The sequence below is a fragment of the Glycine soja genome, chromosome 18 (assembly GCF_004193775.1).
Source record: "Glycine soja cultivar W05 chromosome 18, ASM419377v2, whole genome shotgun sequence".
NCBI classification, from domain to species: Eukaryota; Viridiplantae; Streptophyta; class Magnoliopsida; order Fabales; family Fabaceae; genus Glycine; species Glycine soja.
Genome location: NC_041019.1, coordinates 57,701,451 through 57,716,015, shown reverse-complemented (window position 1 = coordinate 57,716,015; position 14,565 = coordinate 57,701,451). Strand labels below are relative to the sequence as shown.

Genomic DNA, 14,565 nt, shown 5'->3' with positions numbered 1-14,565 from the left:
TAGAAGCATGACCTTAGTTGCAATAGAAGTCAAGGTCTCTCATGCTTCTCCTGTTATTCTTTGTGATAACACAAGTACAGTGGCTTTGGCTCATAACCCTGTTCTCCACTCTTGAACTAAACATATGGAGTTGGATCTGTTTTTTGTTCAAGAGAAGGTGTCCACTAATCTGATTCAAGTTGTTCACTTTCCTACAGTTGATTAGTGTGCAGAGATCCTCACAAAAGATCTCACACCTTCCACCTTTTCTGTCTATAGAGAAAGGCTCAGAATGCTTGAAAATCTTTCAGCCAACCCCTCATGAGCTTGCGGGGTAATAGAGTATACCTTCTCTGATGGGTTTACTTTTCTTTTGTTAGTACAACTTTTGACAGCTGTCATATCAGCTGTAGACAACTGTATTAACTAACTAACTACAGTTAGTTAGTTACTCAGTAAGTTTTGTTATGTTTGTTAAGTTGTATATAAATTGAGCATGTATTGATTAAAGAATTAGGTTGAATAATAATATCTTCCTCACTCTCTTTCACAAAACTATATCAGAGAACCACTGATCCTAAATCAGAAAGGACAGAACAGAGAACAAAGAAAAGTAGAGAATTAGAACACATAGGAATAGATAGACACAATAATAGAGTAGAGTGTCTCTTGCAGAATATAGAAAAATAGAGATAATAGACAAGGAAACAAATGAAATAATTGGAGAAAAAGAAGAAAACAAAGAATGAGACTCAAAATAGACATGTTACCAAAGAAAACCAAAACAGTTTGTTCACAGTGGAGTCTATCACAAAATTTGGTAGAAGTGTTCAATCAAAGAGGCCTCATTCAAGTCATGGGTTTGAGTTTTCGAAAGATGCGAGAACACTTGTAGTAACCACGTTTAAAGAACATTCAATGCAAGGGAGTAGTCACTAAAGTCTGAACAGTCAGAATCTGTAGTGTTAAAAAAGAAAGAATAAGTACTACTTTCCCCACCATACCTCTTGCTATCACTGTAGCAGCCTTGAGAATTACACAATGCCATAACCATATTATAGTATATTGTTAGAAAATGGCAATTCCACAACTGTTGTTTAACAATTGATAGAAAGAACCATGAATAATTGGTTTTTACTTTTTACTAATGCACATTTGATAAAAGTGTCTCATAAGAAACAAATGCCAATCCAAAAATTCTCTTATAATTTAGGTTCCTATGCTTTGCACTATCACAATAAAACAAATTTAGAGAAGCAAGAATTTATACCTTGCATCTAAACCATGCACCACGACAACCACCTTGAAAGCATCTTGACTCAACCAAATCCCTAACTTGGAATGAAAGATCAGGCATCTTTATGTACTTCCACTTTTTTAAGACAAGAATCTCGATATAAAGAAGCTGCAAAGATTATTATATGAGACAATTGTTAAACAATCATGTTTCAAGTTTTCGGCCCTTCAACTTAAGTAACTTAGCAGACGAAACTCTTGACAAAATAGTGAAGAAATAAACAAGAAAACAAAATAATAAAATTATATAATAACACTAAAAGTGAAAAAATAATATAATTATAAGTTAAAATACCATTAGAGATAGAGAGAGAAAGAAAGTATGCAAAGAGAGAATAATGACTTTAACAATGCACAACAAATAAAGCAAATTAATTTTCAAAAATTAAATCTTGATCAAGTCCGGAAAGTAGCTTTCCATTTTCTTTGAGAATACAACAATGTTAAGATGACAGGCAAAGGATAAAGATCCTCAATGCCCCAAATAAACATCTTCAAACCTAGGAACAACAATACCACATAACCCAAATTAAGCCTACAAAAGGATCAAGACAAACAAGCATTAAAAGAATGACAACCTCACAGAATGTGTTGTCAACTATATCAACCCATGGAGAAATCTATGAAAAAGGGAATTCATATCCACCCTAATTTACATTTTCTTCGAACTAATTTCATCAGTGTAGTTAATCCAAACTTGAAAGGGGTCTCAGGGATGATAACTGATCAGCCATGGACCTATGGCTGCCTTAGTTAGGTACAACATTAGGGGCACACACAGCTCAGGTTGGATCTGGTTTTGAAGAGAATAGAGTCCAAACAAATCAAATGAGCATGGTTTGGATTGCATCCTATTAGCTTCTTTTTTTTAACACAACCCAAGCCGGCAATTGTGTTATACACATTGCAGCATTCAATTTTTGTAAAAAAAAAATATAATTCTGATAAATGTCCTTATTAGGAGAGTCATCATCAACCTCAATCAGTTGTATCAAATCATGGTCTAGAGAATCCTCAAGACCAAGACGAAGAAAGCATATAAACCATCAATGTGGGCGTGAATCGTGTGATACCCAAATCATTTTTCACCCAATTGAAATAACTGAGAGGTGAAGAGTAATTAGACAGGTATAACAGCTAGAGCCTTGAAATTTCATGTACACCCATGTTAAGATGAATTCCTTTCATAACTTTTCTGTTCAAGGATACGAGAGATGAGGTTTGGGTAGGGAGAGAACTATAAAATGGACTCGAAATTAGTTTTGACTGAGAATCTTCGACAGTGATTAAGGAAAATGACGATGAAAAAAACCTAAAGAAACCTGATTCCGCGAACGCTATGCTGGAAATTAATGAAGGCAGACGAATGATGTTGATGAGTAAGAACTACATACTAGATTCTTAGGTGGACTTGTATAGGACAGAACACATGCACACCATGTACAATAGCAACGAAAAACTTAAGGAAGAAGGGAGAACGCACCGACGAAGCCACTGGAAGTGTCCAGGTTAGGGCATGAATCACGACTCATGATAATGTCGTTTGTTCAAGCAACGCAGGCTAGCGTGCCCACCATGGGAAAGTTAATTAAGAACGTTAGATTTATTTACTTTTAAATTAATGGCCAAGATTTTTTCATTTTTCTCCCTTTTACCCGGTTTACCCCTCCTTCTTCTTCCTTTTCTTCAGTCAGAATTTAGAAGCCACAACACACTCTCCCCTTTCGCAGCAAACCACAGCATCATCAAGGCTGCTGCGGGACTGAGCTTCGTTCAGATATTATGTTACTTTCGTCTGTCATTCCAATTTGTTCGATCCAAAGCAAAACAACCCAAAAATAAAGGCAAAACCAAATAGAAACATATTGATCTATCTATCAGTTAATTACAGTTAAGCTGTTAGTGAGCTGTTTGTTAGTTACTATAGTTAGTTAGTAACAGATTGGTTAGTTAATAGTTAGTCTCTCTATATAGAGATGACACTATCCTTTTGTAACCCGTCTTACTTTTTCTTGATCAATGAAAAATCAGAGTTTATCAAACTCTAACAAAACATAACATTAAAAACAACTAAACATAACACGGTCATTCAAACACGTCATTTTAACATAAAATAAAACTGCTCATTCACTCACTCATAACAAAATACAGAAAAAAAAAATTATCAAATAAAATATGAAGTCTTGTAATTTTGAAGAAGTAAAAAAAATGTTAAAGAATGCCAAGAGGTAAAATTTGAGAGGAGACGGAGGAGGGGGGTGAGGAAACAGTACCAACAGCAAAGGGAAAGTTTGTTTCATTAAAGTTTACATCCTTAGAAATAAAGATTTTCCCTGCTGGATTTAAACATTTGTACCCTCTATGTGAGGTGAGTACCCAATAAAGGTGCATTCAGTGGATTGAAAATCAAGTTTTTTTGTTGGATCTATATATTAGTTCTGTAATTGATTCATTTTTTTAACTTTCTACGGTTCATCCCCTCACAGATAGTGGAACTCGGTCCAAATTCGTTGTGCGTGGAAGTGTGAATAGAAGCAGAAGAGGTTAACTTTCTACACTTCGTTTATGGAGTTGTATCTATGTGAAAGTCATTCATTTTTTTAACTTTCTAATCTCTCAATTAATCATTTTGGTCATTGTTAGAGGTTCTGAATTATGTTAGGTGTTTGTGTTTCTCTTGACCCTCGATGTGTTTTACTCTGAATCATTCTTTTTTTAAACTTTCTATATACTCTGAATGAATTTTACTCTTTGTAAATGATTTTTACTCTTTGTTTATGGAGCTGTATTTAGGTGAAAGTGATTCATTTTTTAACTTCCTATACTCTGAATGAATCATTTGGGTCATTGTTAGAGCTTCTCACTTATGTTAGATATATTTATTTTTATCTGCCTCACTTATGTTAGATATGTGTTTCTCTTGACCCCTGAATGCATTTTACTTTGAATAATTCATTTTTTAACTGCCCTTATCTCTAAAAGTAACTACTTCTATCAGTAAAAATAAATCATTGTTTCAATTTCATTTTCAATGTGGACTTTTTTTTGTGTCTAAATCAAATTCTTTCAAAATCATAATTCTCCATGAAGCTAACTACACTATCATTTGCTATCATCGGCATAATCAATTAGTAAAAGTACAACATCAGTGAATCACAATAGAAAGTCAGCAATCTTGCATAATCAATTACTAAAAGTTATTGCTAATGTTACTCCTAATTTAGGAAAGGTTTTTTATGTCTAGACTCTAGAGCTACAAATCCTAGCCTTAGTTCCAAATCTGAATTCAGACCCATTAAGGTAATTTAGTTTTATGTTAATGCTAGCTAGTTCGCTTTTTCAATTTTTGTCCTCCTCTCATGCAACTAATTAAATTGGTTTGAAAATTATTAGAGTTTGATACATTCTTCTGTGTTTGGGGTTGCATATGATTATGAATATACCATGTTTCGTTTTAACTGTGATAGTATGGTGGAAGGATAGCATCACTTTTTTGCTTTTCATTTCCTTAGCCTTAAGACAAAGTCTAATTGAAATGTTGATGTGTTGCATTTTTCTTCTTTTCTCTGTATAAGACATGAATAAAGGTCTTTACCATACGTTTTACCTTGACTCTGTTTTCATGTGTAAATTCATAGAAAATCTTATCTTCTGTACTTCAGTAGAATTCGGTCATTATTTAATTAAGTAAAGATCTTAAGGGCTATTTTTTCCCCACTTTTAGTTGGGACAGAGACCCTGGTGAGTGCAAGTAATAATGATTGTTTATTTGAGTTTGTGGATGAGCAGGGTCCTAGAATGTGAATTCTTTATTATCAGATGTTGCAGTGTGTGGAATTAAGGATATATGATAGCTCTTTGTTTTAGGAAAAAAATGTATACTGTTTTAGCTATTGGTTCTTATAATCATTACTCTGAAGCAGTATGTATTTGGTTGGTATTTGTTGCTTGCTCTGGTAACTTTGGCTGCCAAGGCTTCTCCTAATGATTGACACTTATATTTGGCTTTTTAGTGGATGTAATTTGGAGATTGAGAAACAATTTGTTTTTTGCTAGCAAGGACGTGCCTACTGCAGTGGCTGTGATTCAAATTAAAAAAGCCATGCAAGACTTTGCCTTAGCCAATCAAATATTAGGATTTATGCGAGTCATTCAATCAAAACTTTAAATAACAAATCATAGTGCTATAAGATGGTAGCCTCCTCATACTAATTGGGTAAAAGTTAATGTCAATGCTTCAATTAATATCTCCTTTCCTCTAGCAGGTTGCAGTGAAGTTCTTAGAAATAGTACTTCAATTTCAAATGTAGTTTTTTTATTTCGGAGTTCAAGATTGTTCTATAACAAAAAGCTGAACTTTGGGGGATCTATCTATCATGGCCTCCACTTGATTTGGAATTAAGGTTTTAGAAAAATTATAGCTGAATTTTAATTCCCTCTCAACTGTTCACTTGATGAAAATGTCCAATGCAATCATGTTAGAAGAGAGGCTAATAAGCCAAAAGACTGTTTAGCTAAGGTAGTATTTATTTTTTACTTCACTTTACAATTTTTGAAGTAGCTCTGGATTGTATTAGTTTACACTTATTGGCTAATAGATCAGCCATTGTTTTTCCATGAGCTTTTAACTCTCTCTTTTCCTTTGTCTCGCAAAGAAAAGGAAATGGTAAAATCCTTTTTGAACGTAGAAGTGACCCATATGGTCTTAAAGATTTTTACATGATAAGAGGGATTCTGTGCAAGACTATCAAGGCTGGATATTTGTTATACTGGGATAGTTTTACAATATGTACATTTGCTTAGTAAGGTTTTTTCATGAATGTTTGTTTACAGCAGTTTTTGTCTCCCGGTGTTTAGTCTTTTTGGTTAAGATTGCATAGGCTAAGATTCGTGATCTTTTTGCCGGACCTGGTGTTTAGTCTTTTTTGGAGGTTGAGATATGCACTGGATGTAAGCATTTTTTTGCTCTTAGATGGAGGGGTATCGTTCGGGCATTGTGTTATAGGTGGGTGCCAGGGACTATGTTGTATATTGTTGCACTGCTTGTGCTTTTTATAATATTCATTTTGCTGGCAAAAAAAAACGCAGCACACTGATATCACAATGTTGGAAGATGTACAGGTGTTTTCTTGGCAATGGAACACTAGAAAGTAGAGGTTTGCAGTATCCTTTATCAGGTCGGATTCTTAATCCCAGAACTTGCATAGGGATGTCTGGATGAGATAACGGTTTGAATAGTGATATTTTTTTGTTCAGGCACGGTATCAATGGTTGGTGGGCATGGAGGATTATTGAGGGAGTTTGTGTCCGTGAGAATTGCGTTACTGAACTATAAAGAAGTCAGAGAATTTTGACAAAGACAACTTTTTATCAGATTCAATTTTGTGTATTTCGAAGCAATTGTGAGATAAATTTAGCATTGGGCTCTTTTAGCATACATCCAATCATGAAAAAGTGTGTAGGAGTATTCATTTTACTTGAAGAAAGCTTCAAAAATAATGATTCAATGGTCCAAATATACAATATTGTTTAGAGGGGTGTGGTTAGGGGTGAAAATGAGTCAAGCCAAACCAAACTTTACTAGACTTGAGCTCGGCTTGAGTTGTATACGTAAAGTTTGATCTTAACTCATTACCTGGGCTTTTTTTTAAGGCTCGTCTCGGCTTACTGGCTTGGTCCACGAGCCTATTTAAAAGCTTGTTTAAAAACGTCTTTGATTAATTAATTATTTTAAAACCTAGTGAAATACTAACTAAAAAAAGAAATTTATAAAATTTCGTATAAGTAATGTACAAATCCAAAAATAATTGATAAACAAAATCATATTGAATTCAAGTCATTAAAGTACAAAGTATATCAAAAGAAAATAAAAAGAGCATAATATTAAAAAATGTATGGATTAGGTCCTCAGTCCCAAAGCTTACAAATTTATTTTAATTTCAAACCCATAAACAAAATAAAATAAAATCTGGACAAAATACGATAAGATTTGATGAAATAAAATCTGGACGAAATAAAATCTAGATGAAATAAAATCTGGATAAAATAAAACCTAGATGGAATAAAATCTGGATAAGATAAGATTTGATAAAATAAAGTTATTATTATTGTTGTTAGTTAGTTAAACAGGCGAGCTTGTCAAGCTTAACAAGTTTTTTTTTATAGTTTGAGTTTGGCCTTTTTATCTAAAAAGGCTTTTTAAAAAGCATGAGCTTAACCTTTATAGTAAACAAGCCGAACCGAGCCGAGTCTTACCTAGGTCGAGTCAAAGGCCCTTAACAAGCTGTTTGGCTCATTTTCACCCCAGGTGTGATTAAAAGCTTTGATGTATAGGATTCTTAACTATATGGTGGGAGTCTTTTATAAGTGTGTGGGGTCTTTTGATAGTGATACGGTCATGTGTTTTCTAGTAATAAGGTGGTATGGGATTGCGGAATTTGATCTTTCTATTCTTTTTTACATGTCATAGGATGCGTTTTTGTATCTTAGATATTTTTCTATTTGTTCTACACAGTTGAGGCATTGATTGTGCTTGGATGGTCATTTAATAATGTTATCTTTTCTTGTAAAAAAATATTATTATTATTATTATTATTATTATTATTATTATTATTATTATTATTATTATTATTATTATACATCAAATATATTTAACTCGGGTAAAAAATGAAAAAAAAAATATACTATAGACCATACATTGTTAATTACTTTTTAATGTATTTTCACTTTAAATATACTATTCATAAAATATTATATTTTATTGTATTTTTTTGTTTGACATAAATTTATTTTAATTATATGATATCATTTTTTTGCTTTTTATATGATAATACCTTCTTCCATTCTTTTCGTATCAAGTGATGTTACCCAATGATGTATAGTTTCAAAATAAAATCTATTATATTTTAAAGTGAAATGTTTTTTATTTCTGGAATTAAATATTTAGAATATATATAATTCTTTTTTTATGATCACTGATATTTAAAAACTATAAATATAATTATTTTAAATCAAATTACATATAAAATTATAATGGGATAAATATTCCAAGTTTTTAATAGAATTGTATTTTTACAGATTTAAATTTAAAACATCTAATTAAATAAAATATTTCGTTAATTAATTTGTTTATTCAATAGTAAATATTAAAATAACAATAGAGCGGTATTACGAAGTTATGTAATAGAAAAGAGTAATATTTACAAGAGAAAAATTTAGTCAATTATATTTTAAGATGAATGTAAATTAAATTTTATGAAAGTTTTCAACATAAAAATAATATAATAATAGTAATTAAATAAAAAAAATGTCTTTAAACAGAAATGTATATGAAAAGTAATAAACAAAAAGCTACTAAAAATGGATAAATGACGTAACAACGAACTCAACCTATGCGAACACACCCATAACTAACTAGTTAGTATCATATAGTAATTTACCTAAAAGATAAATATCTTATTATCTCTGGTAATTTACCTAGACATTTACGTAAAATTATATTATTTTATATATAATAAATGATTTTAAAAATTTAAGAAAAAATATAACGTATTTAATTTAGTCAAGTGGTGATTTAAACTTACTTATTATACAAAAATGTTGATTATAATTTTGTTAATTTTGAACGAAAATATTTAAAATTATTAAAAGCATTGTTGTATGATATTATATAAAAACAATCTAATCTTATAATATAAAAATGTCAATTAGTCTTTTAATGCCAACCATTTGTCCGTGCATCCCGAGGGTACAAATACCAGTTAAAAAAAAAAAAAGTAAAGTCAAATTGCATGGAATATTAAACATGTGCAGACACTGAAAAATAACTGTTGTATTTAAGTATTGGCAAATAATATGACCAGGACAAAAATCAATTTAAGAGTCAACTAGAACCATACATTGATTCCTCTGGCGAAATTTCTCAGGTAGCAAACTTTAATAGGCTCCAAACTGTAGATAGGAATTCGATTCGCGTGACTAGTAACCTGAATTCTTCCAATTCAATCCACATGTCATCTTTCTTTCTTTTTTTCCATCTTTCCTTTACCAGTGGTAACTAAGGGGGAAAAACAATACAATTTTCAAGAATAGGAGGAATGGTGCTTTGCAGAGTTAGACATTGTGGAGAGCAAACATTATATATATTGGTCACAACTCACAAGGACTACATTCCCTTCCATGGAATCACTAACTAAACTGTTTACGTAAGAAATGATCAAAAGAATAAAACCCACCAAACAAGCGGATATATGTGAAGGCAGAGAGCAATCAAACATGCTACCTCCGCAACACCTTGCATATTTCTCTCATATATACTACAAATGACCATAAGGCAAGCCCTGCGGAAATGTAAAGCAAGACAACCCCAGATCCCACCAAAATAGCAGGTCCTCCACGACTGAAAAAGGATCCAACCAAATATATGTCAAATGGGGACAGGATCAATACTTTTTCTTTTCATAGCAAATAATAGAGATTCCTTAAAATGCAAAGAAAATAAATACCTGCAGTCCCGGGTAGCAAGGAGGATGATTAACGCCACCATCTGTGATGCTGTTTTCCATTTCCCCAAATTATTAACTGCAACAACCTATTAATTTTTGTTTAATTCTATAAGCTCATAACTTCGTATATAGAGCAAGCAAGTGATTCAATTGAACAAAAGACAAACCTCCAGAAGCTTGCTACCCTGGGAAGCAGCCCATTCCCTGAGTGCCGACATGGTTATCTATTTACAAGAAGAAATTGTAAGACATTTGTTCTCAATTCACGAAGTGAGTATAGCAGACAAGGTATGATGACTTGAAAAGAAATGGAAAAAGAAAGAGAGAACTATATAAAATTAGAATCTAAGATAAACAAGTATGCATGCATAAATGCAAGCTAACATGCATCTTAATTTATCCTGAACTCCAGAGCCCCCCAGTTTAGAATCATTAACCACCCCCTCCATCTAGGATAAGCAACGGCCTCCCAGGGGTAAGAGTGAATTTTGGACTATTCATGATTATGCATCTTAATTTAGGGTGCTGATATTTGTCCACCCCATTTTGGGGTGGATTGGGATGGAAAGGAGAGAGACAGAGATAGAGAGAAGATACAATAGGTAAAGAGAGAAAGTGATAGATGTGATACAAATCTAAATCTCTCCTATCCTTCTTCCCCTATTTATATCTAATAAACCCCTCTAACTAACTAACTAACTCATTAATAATCTAACCATCTTAACTAACTCTCTTTTCTCCTTATATCCTAACAAAGTGGATGGATGATTAGTTTTTTCCCTTAATTTATCTTGAACTCAGGGTATATGCCAGTGATCTATACTCTATCAGTTGCAATTCTACACCCAAGAAAAAAACACAGTCATACTAACTTTCCTTGTAAGATGAAATGGAAAGCACAAATACACACAGTCAACCACTAGTTCATATTTACCTCTATTCTCACATTGAAGAATGGATTTGAAAGTCAGACACAACTTTTGTGGCTTTTGGATAATGGTTTACATCATTGACACAAAAATTTCAGATACTTACACACTACAGCAACAAAATGGTGCACATTAATAGAACATCATTGATTCTGTCCTCCAGAGCTTCAGGTAGTCTCAATGGTCATACCATGCGAGTGGGAGGACAACCATGGGAGACCCCAAATTCACAGACTCACAATTATGCTATTTAGTGCATTCTAGTGTGACAAAATGGCCATTAATAATTCAGATTCCGTGACAGTTAGTAGAACCTGGTTTGCAGCTAATTTAATAACACAGAATCACATTATACAAACTAAACAAGATAGAATAAGTTAAGGAGAGATAGAAACAATAAGATGCATAAGTTCCATCGCTTGCAAGGTTCCCAATGAAATTGCTGATACAAGACATATGGATACATTACCTCTCTGCCAATTATGGTGATTGAAGGTATAATCAATAGCCATGGTACTTGTCGAAACACAGCAACTTCCAACGGTCTAGTACATAATAAGACCAATGTGGCAGAAACCATAAGCTGCATTCAGTTTCAGTAAAAATTAAATTCACATATTGCTGAGTGAAACTTGTGGTTAAAAGACAATTACCTTGTCAGCTACTGGATCTAAAAAGGCACCAAATGTAGATTTCATTTTCATCTGCAATGCAAGTATATAAAAGAAATTGTTTAAGAAATGAGTAAAGTTGAAAACAGAAAATGGTGGCTACGTGAGGTGTAACAAAAGGGAGTATGAAAAATTAAGAGTAGGTACCTTACGAGCAATATAACCATCAAGCCAATCTGTAACTGCTGCAGCAGTGAAGATACTTGTAGTAACAACTGTTCCTCGCCAACCATCCATGTAGAAGGCTAAACAAAATATGAGAGAAAAGATTTGATTAGATCAAATCAAATCAGTGCACAAGAAGATAGCATTGTAACAAGTGAATCTAGATGACGCAAGCACGTGTGTATAATTTGAGAAAAGAAATAACGAAGAAACAAATTGAATTGCATCCCTTCGAGATAAAAAAAAAAAAAAAATAGAAAACGAAAACGAATAACAAACATACTGGCAACAAGAAGAGGTACAGCGGCGACACGGCCAAGAGTCAAAATGGTGGGCAAGGTAAGAAATTTGGAATTGGAATTTGAAGTACGGTCATTCTTAGAGATGGAAAATTCACGGACATTCATCTCGGCAACCATATGTTTGGCACCTACAATTACACAGACGCAGGTCGTATTGTTGGCCCCCAACACCAAACCCTTGTGATTTCTTTTTGACAAATAACTACCGAGCATTTCTCTCCTTCTAAGGATGGGCAATTGAAATCTGCACCTCCCTTATTGCATCCTGCACCTCCTACTATTTTAAAAACCCCAACCTACCCCTTCTATCTTCTTCCAATCCTCTACTTCCGTTCTTCCTCTTTTTTCTCCCGTAGTCAGCGCAAGTCCAGATCCTCCCCTTTCATGTTCTTTTCTTCTTCTCCAACTCAACTCTTCTTCATAGAATTGGCGTTCTTATTTTGAGTTTTTGATCTGTTACTATGATTTGGACCCTTGAAACAACGAATGCCTACAAAATAAAATAAAAACTATGATTTGGACCCATGAATGCCTACAAAATAAATAAAAGCTATGATTTGGACCCTTGAAACAATGCTTAAGTGTCCATGTTATGTATTTTTTTAAAATTATGTCTAATACATTACTAATACCCGTGACACATTTTTTCCTTAGTTTAGATGTCAAAGAATCCAAAAAAAAAATATATAGTGCATCAGTTCCATTGGCAACAACCCCAAAATAGTATAACAAAATAAAAAAAAAAATATGATTTGGATCCTTGAAACAATGCTCAAGTGCCCATGTTATGCATTTTTTTTTAAATTATGTCCAATACATTACTAATATTTGTGACACATTTTTTCCTTAGTTTAAACGTCAAAGAATCCAAAAACAAAAATACTGTGCATCAGCTCCATGGACAACGACCTCCAATTAGGAGAACAAAAAAAAAATTATGATTTCGACCCCTGAAATAATGCTTAAGTGCCCATGTTATGTATTTTTTTAAAATTATGTTCAATACATTACTAATACTCGTGACACATTTTTTCCTAAGTTTAAACGTCAAAGAATCCAAAAAAAAAAAATATATCGTGCATCAACTCCATGAACAACGACCTCCAATTAGGAGAACAAAATAAAAAAAAACCTATGATTTGGACACCTGAAACAATGCTTAAGTATCCATGTTATGCATTTTTTTTTAATTATGTCCAATACATTACTAATATCTGTGACACATTTTTTTCGTAGTTTAAATGTCAAAGAATAAAAAAAATATTGTGCATCAGTTCTATGGACAACGACCTCAAATTAGGAGAACAAAATATAAAAAAAAAACTATTATTTGCACCCTTGAAACAATGTTTAAGTGCCCATGTTATGCATTTTTCTAAATTTATGTCCAATACATTACTAATATTTGTGACATATTTTTTTCTTAGTTTAAACGTCTCAGAATCCAAAAAAAAAATATTATGCACCAGCTCCATCGACAACAACCTCAAATTAGGAGAACAAAATTTTAAAAAAACTATGATTTGGACCCTTGAAACAATGCTTAAGTGCACATGTTATGCATTTTTAAAAAATTATGTCCATTATATTACTAATATCTGTAACACATTTTCTTTGTAGTTTAAACATCATAGAATAAAAAAAAATATCGTGCACCAATTTCATGGACAACGACCTTAAATTAGAAGAACAAAATAAAAAAAAAACTACAATTTGAACCTTTGAAACAATGCTTAAGTGTCCATGTTATGCATTTTTTTTAAGTTATGTCCAATACAGTACTACTATCCGTGACACATTTTTTACTTTGTCTAAACTTCCAAGAATCCAAAAAAAAAATATCATGCACAAGTTCCATGGACAATGACCTCAAATTAGGAGAACAAAATCAAAAAAAACTATGATTTGGACCCTTGAAACAATGGTTAAGTGTCTATGTTATGCATTTTTTTAAAATTATGTCCAATACATTACTAATATCTGTGACACATTTTTTCCTTAGTTTAAACATCAAAGAATCCAAAAAAAAAATATCGTGCACCAGTTCCATGGACAGCGACCTCAAATTAGGATAATAAAATCAAAACAAACTATGATTTGAACCTTTGAAACAATCATCAAGTGCCCATGTTATGCATTTTTTAAAATTATGTCCAATACATTACTAATATCCGTAACACATTTTTTCTATAGTTTAAATGTCAGAGAATAAAAAAAACATATATCATGCACCAGTTCCAAGGACAACGACCTCAAATTAGAAGAACAAAATCTAGAAAAACTATGATTTGAACCCTTGTAACAATGTTTAAGTGTCTATGTTATGCAATTTTCTAAAATTATGTCCAATAGATTACTAATATCTGTGGCAAATTTTTTCCTTAGTTTAAACGTCAAAGAATCGAAAAATAATATATCGTGCACCAGCTCTATGGACAACAACCTTAAATGAGGAGAACAAAATAAAAAAAAACTATAATTTGGACCCTTGAAACAATGGTTAAGTGCCCATGTTATGCTTTTTTTTTTTTAATTATGACCAATACATTACTATTATTTGTGACACATTTTTTCCTTAGTTTAAACGTCATAGAATATATATATATATATATATATATAATGCACCAGTTCCATAGACAATAACCTTAAATTAGGAGAACAAAATAAAAAACTATGATTTGTACCCTTTAAATAATGTTTAAGTGCCCATGTTATGTAT

The 14,565-nt window shown here is 32.3% G+C and overlaps 1 protein-coding gene and 1 long non-coding RNA gene across 3 annotated transcripts; both read right to left on the bottom strand.

Moving 5' to 3' along the window:
• Window positions 1-749: 749 nt before the first annotated feature.
• LOC114395107 lies at window positions 750-2,842 on the bottom strand. 2 transcript variants are annotated; one of them, XR_003662949.1, is made up of 3 exons: window positions 2,759-2,842; window positions 1,250-1,384; window positions 750-936 (listed from the first exon to the last, which is right to left on the bottom strand). It is a non-coding gene; the product is annotated as an uncharacterized LOC114395107 (long non-coding RNA). The 2 variants fall into 2 exon arrangements; XR_003662948.1 differs by lacking the exon at window positions 750-936 and having other exon boundaries at window positions 1,111-1,384.
• Window positions 2,843-9,085: 6,243 nt separating this feature from the next.
• On the bottom strand, window positions 9,086-12,039 carry LOC114394919 (CDP-diacylglycerol--glycerol-3-phosphate 3-phosphatidyltransferase 1, chloroplastic-like). Its single transcript, XM_028356603.1, has 7 exons — window positions 11,828-12,039; window positions 11,527-11,624; window positions 11,362-11,412; window positions 11,178-11,291; window positions 9,947-10,003; window positions 9,780-9,865; window positions 9,086-9,673 (listed from the first exon to the last, which is right to left on the bottom strand). Exons 1-7 carry the CDS (start codon window positions 11,961-11,963, stop codon window positions 9,553-9,555), a joined length of 663 nt encoding a protein of 220 aa, XP_028212404.1. The 5' UTR covers window positions 11,964-12,039; the 3' UTR covers window positions 9,086-9,552.
• Window positions 12,040-14,565: the final 2,526 nt, after the last annotated feature.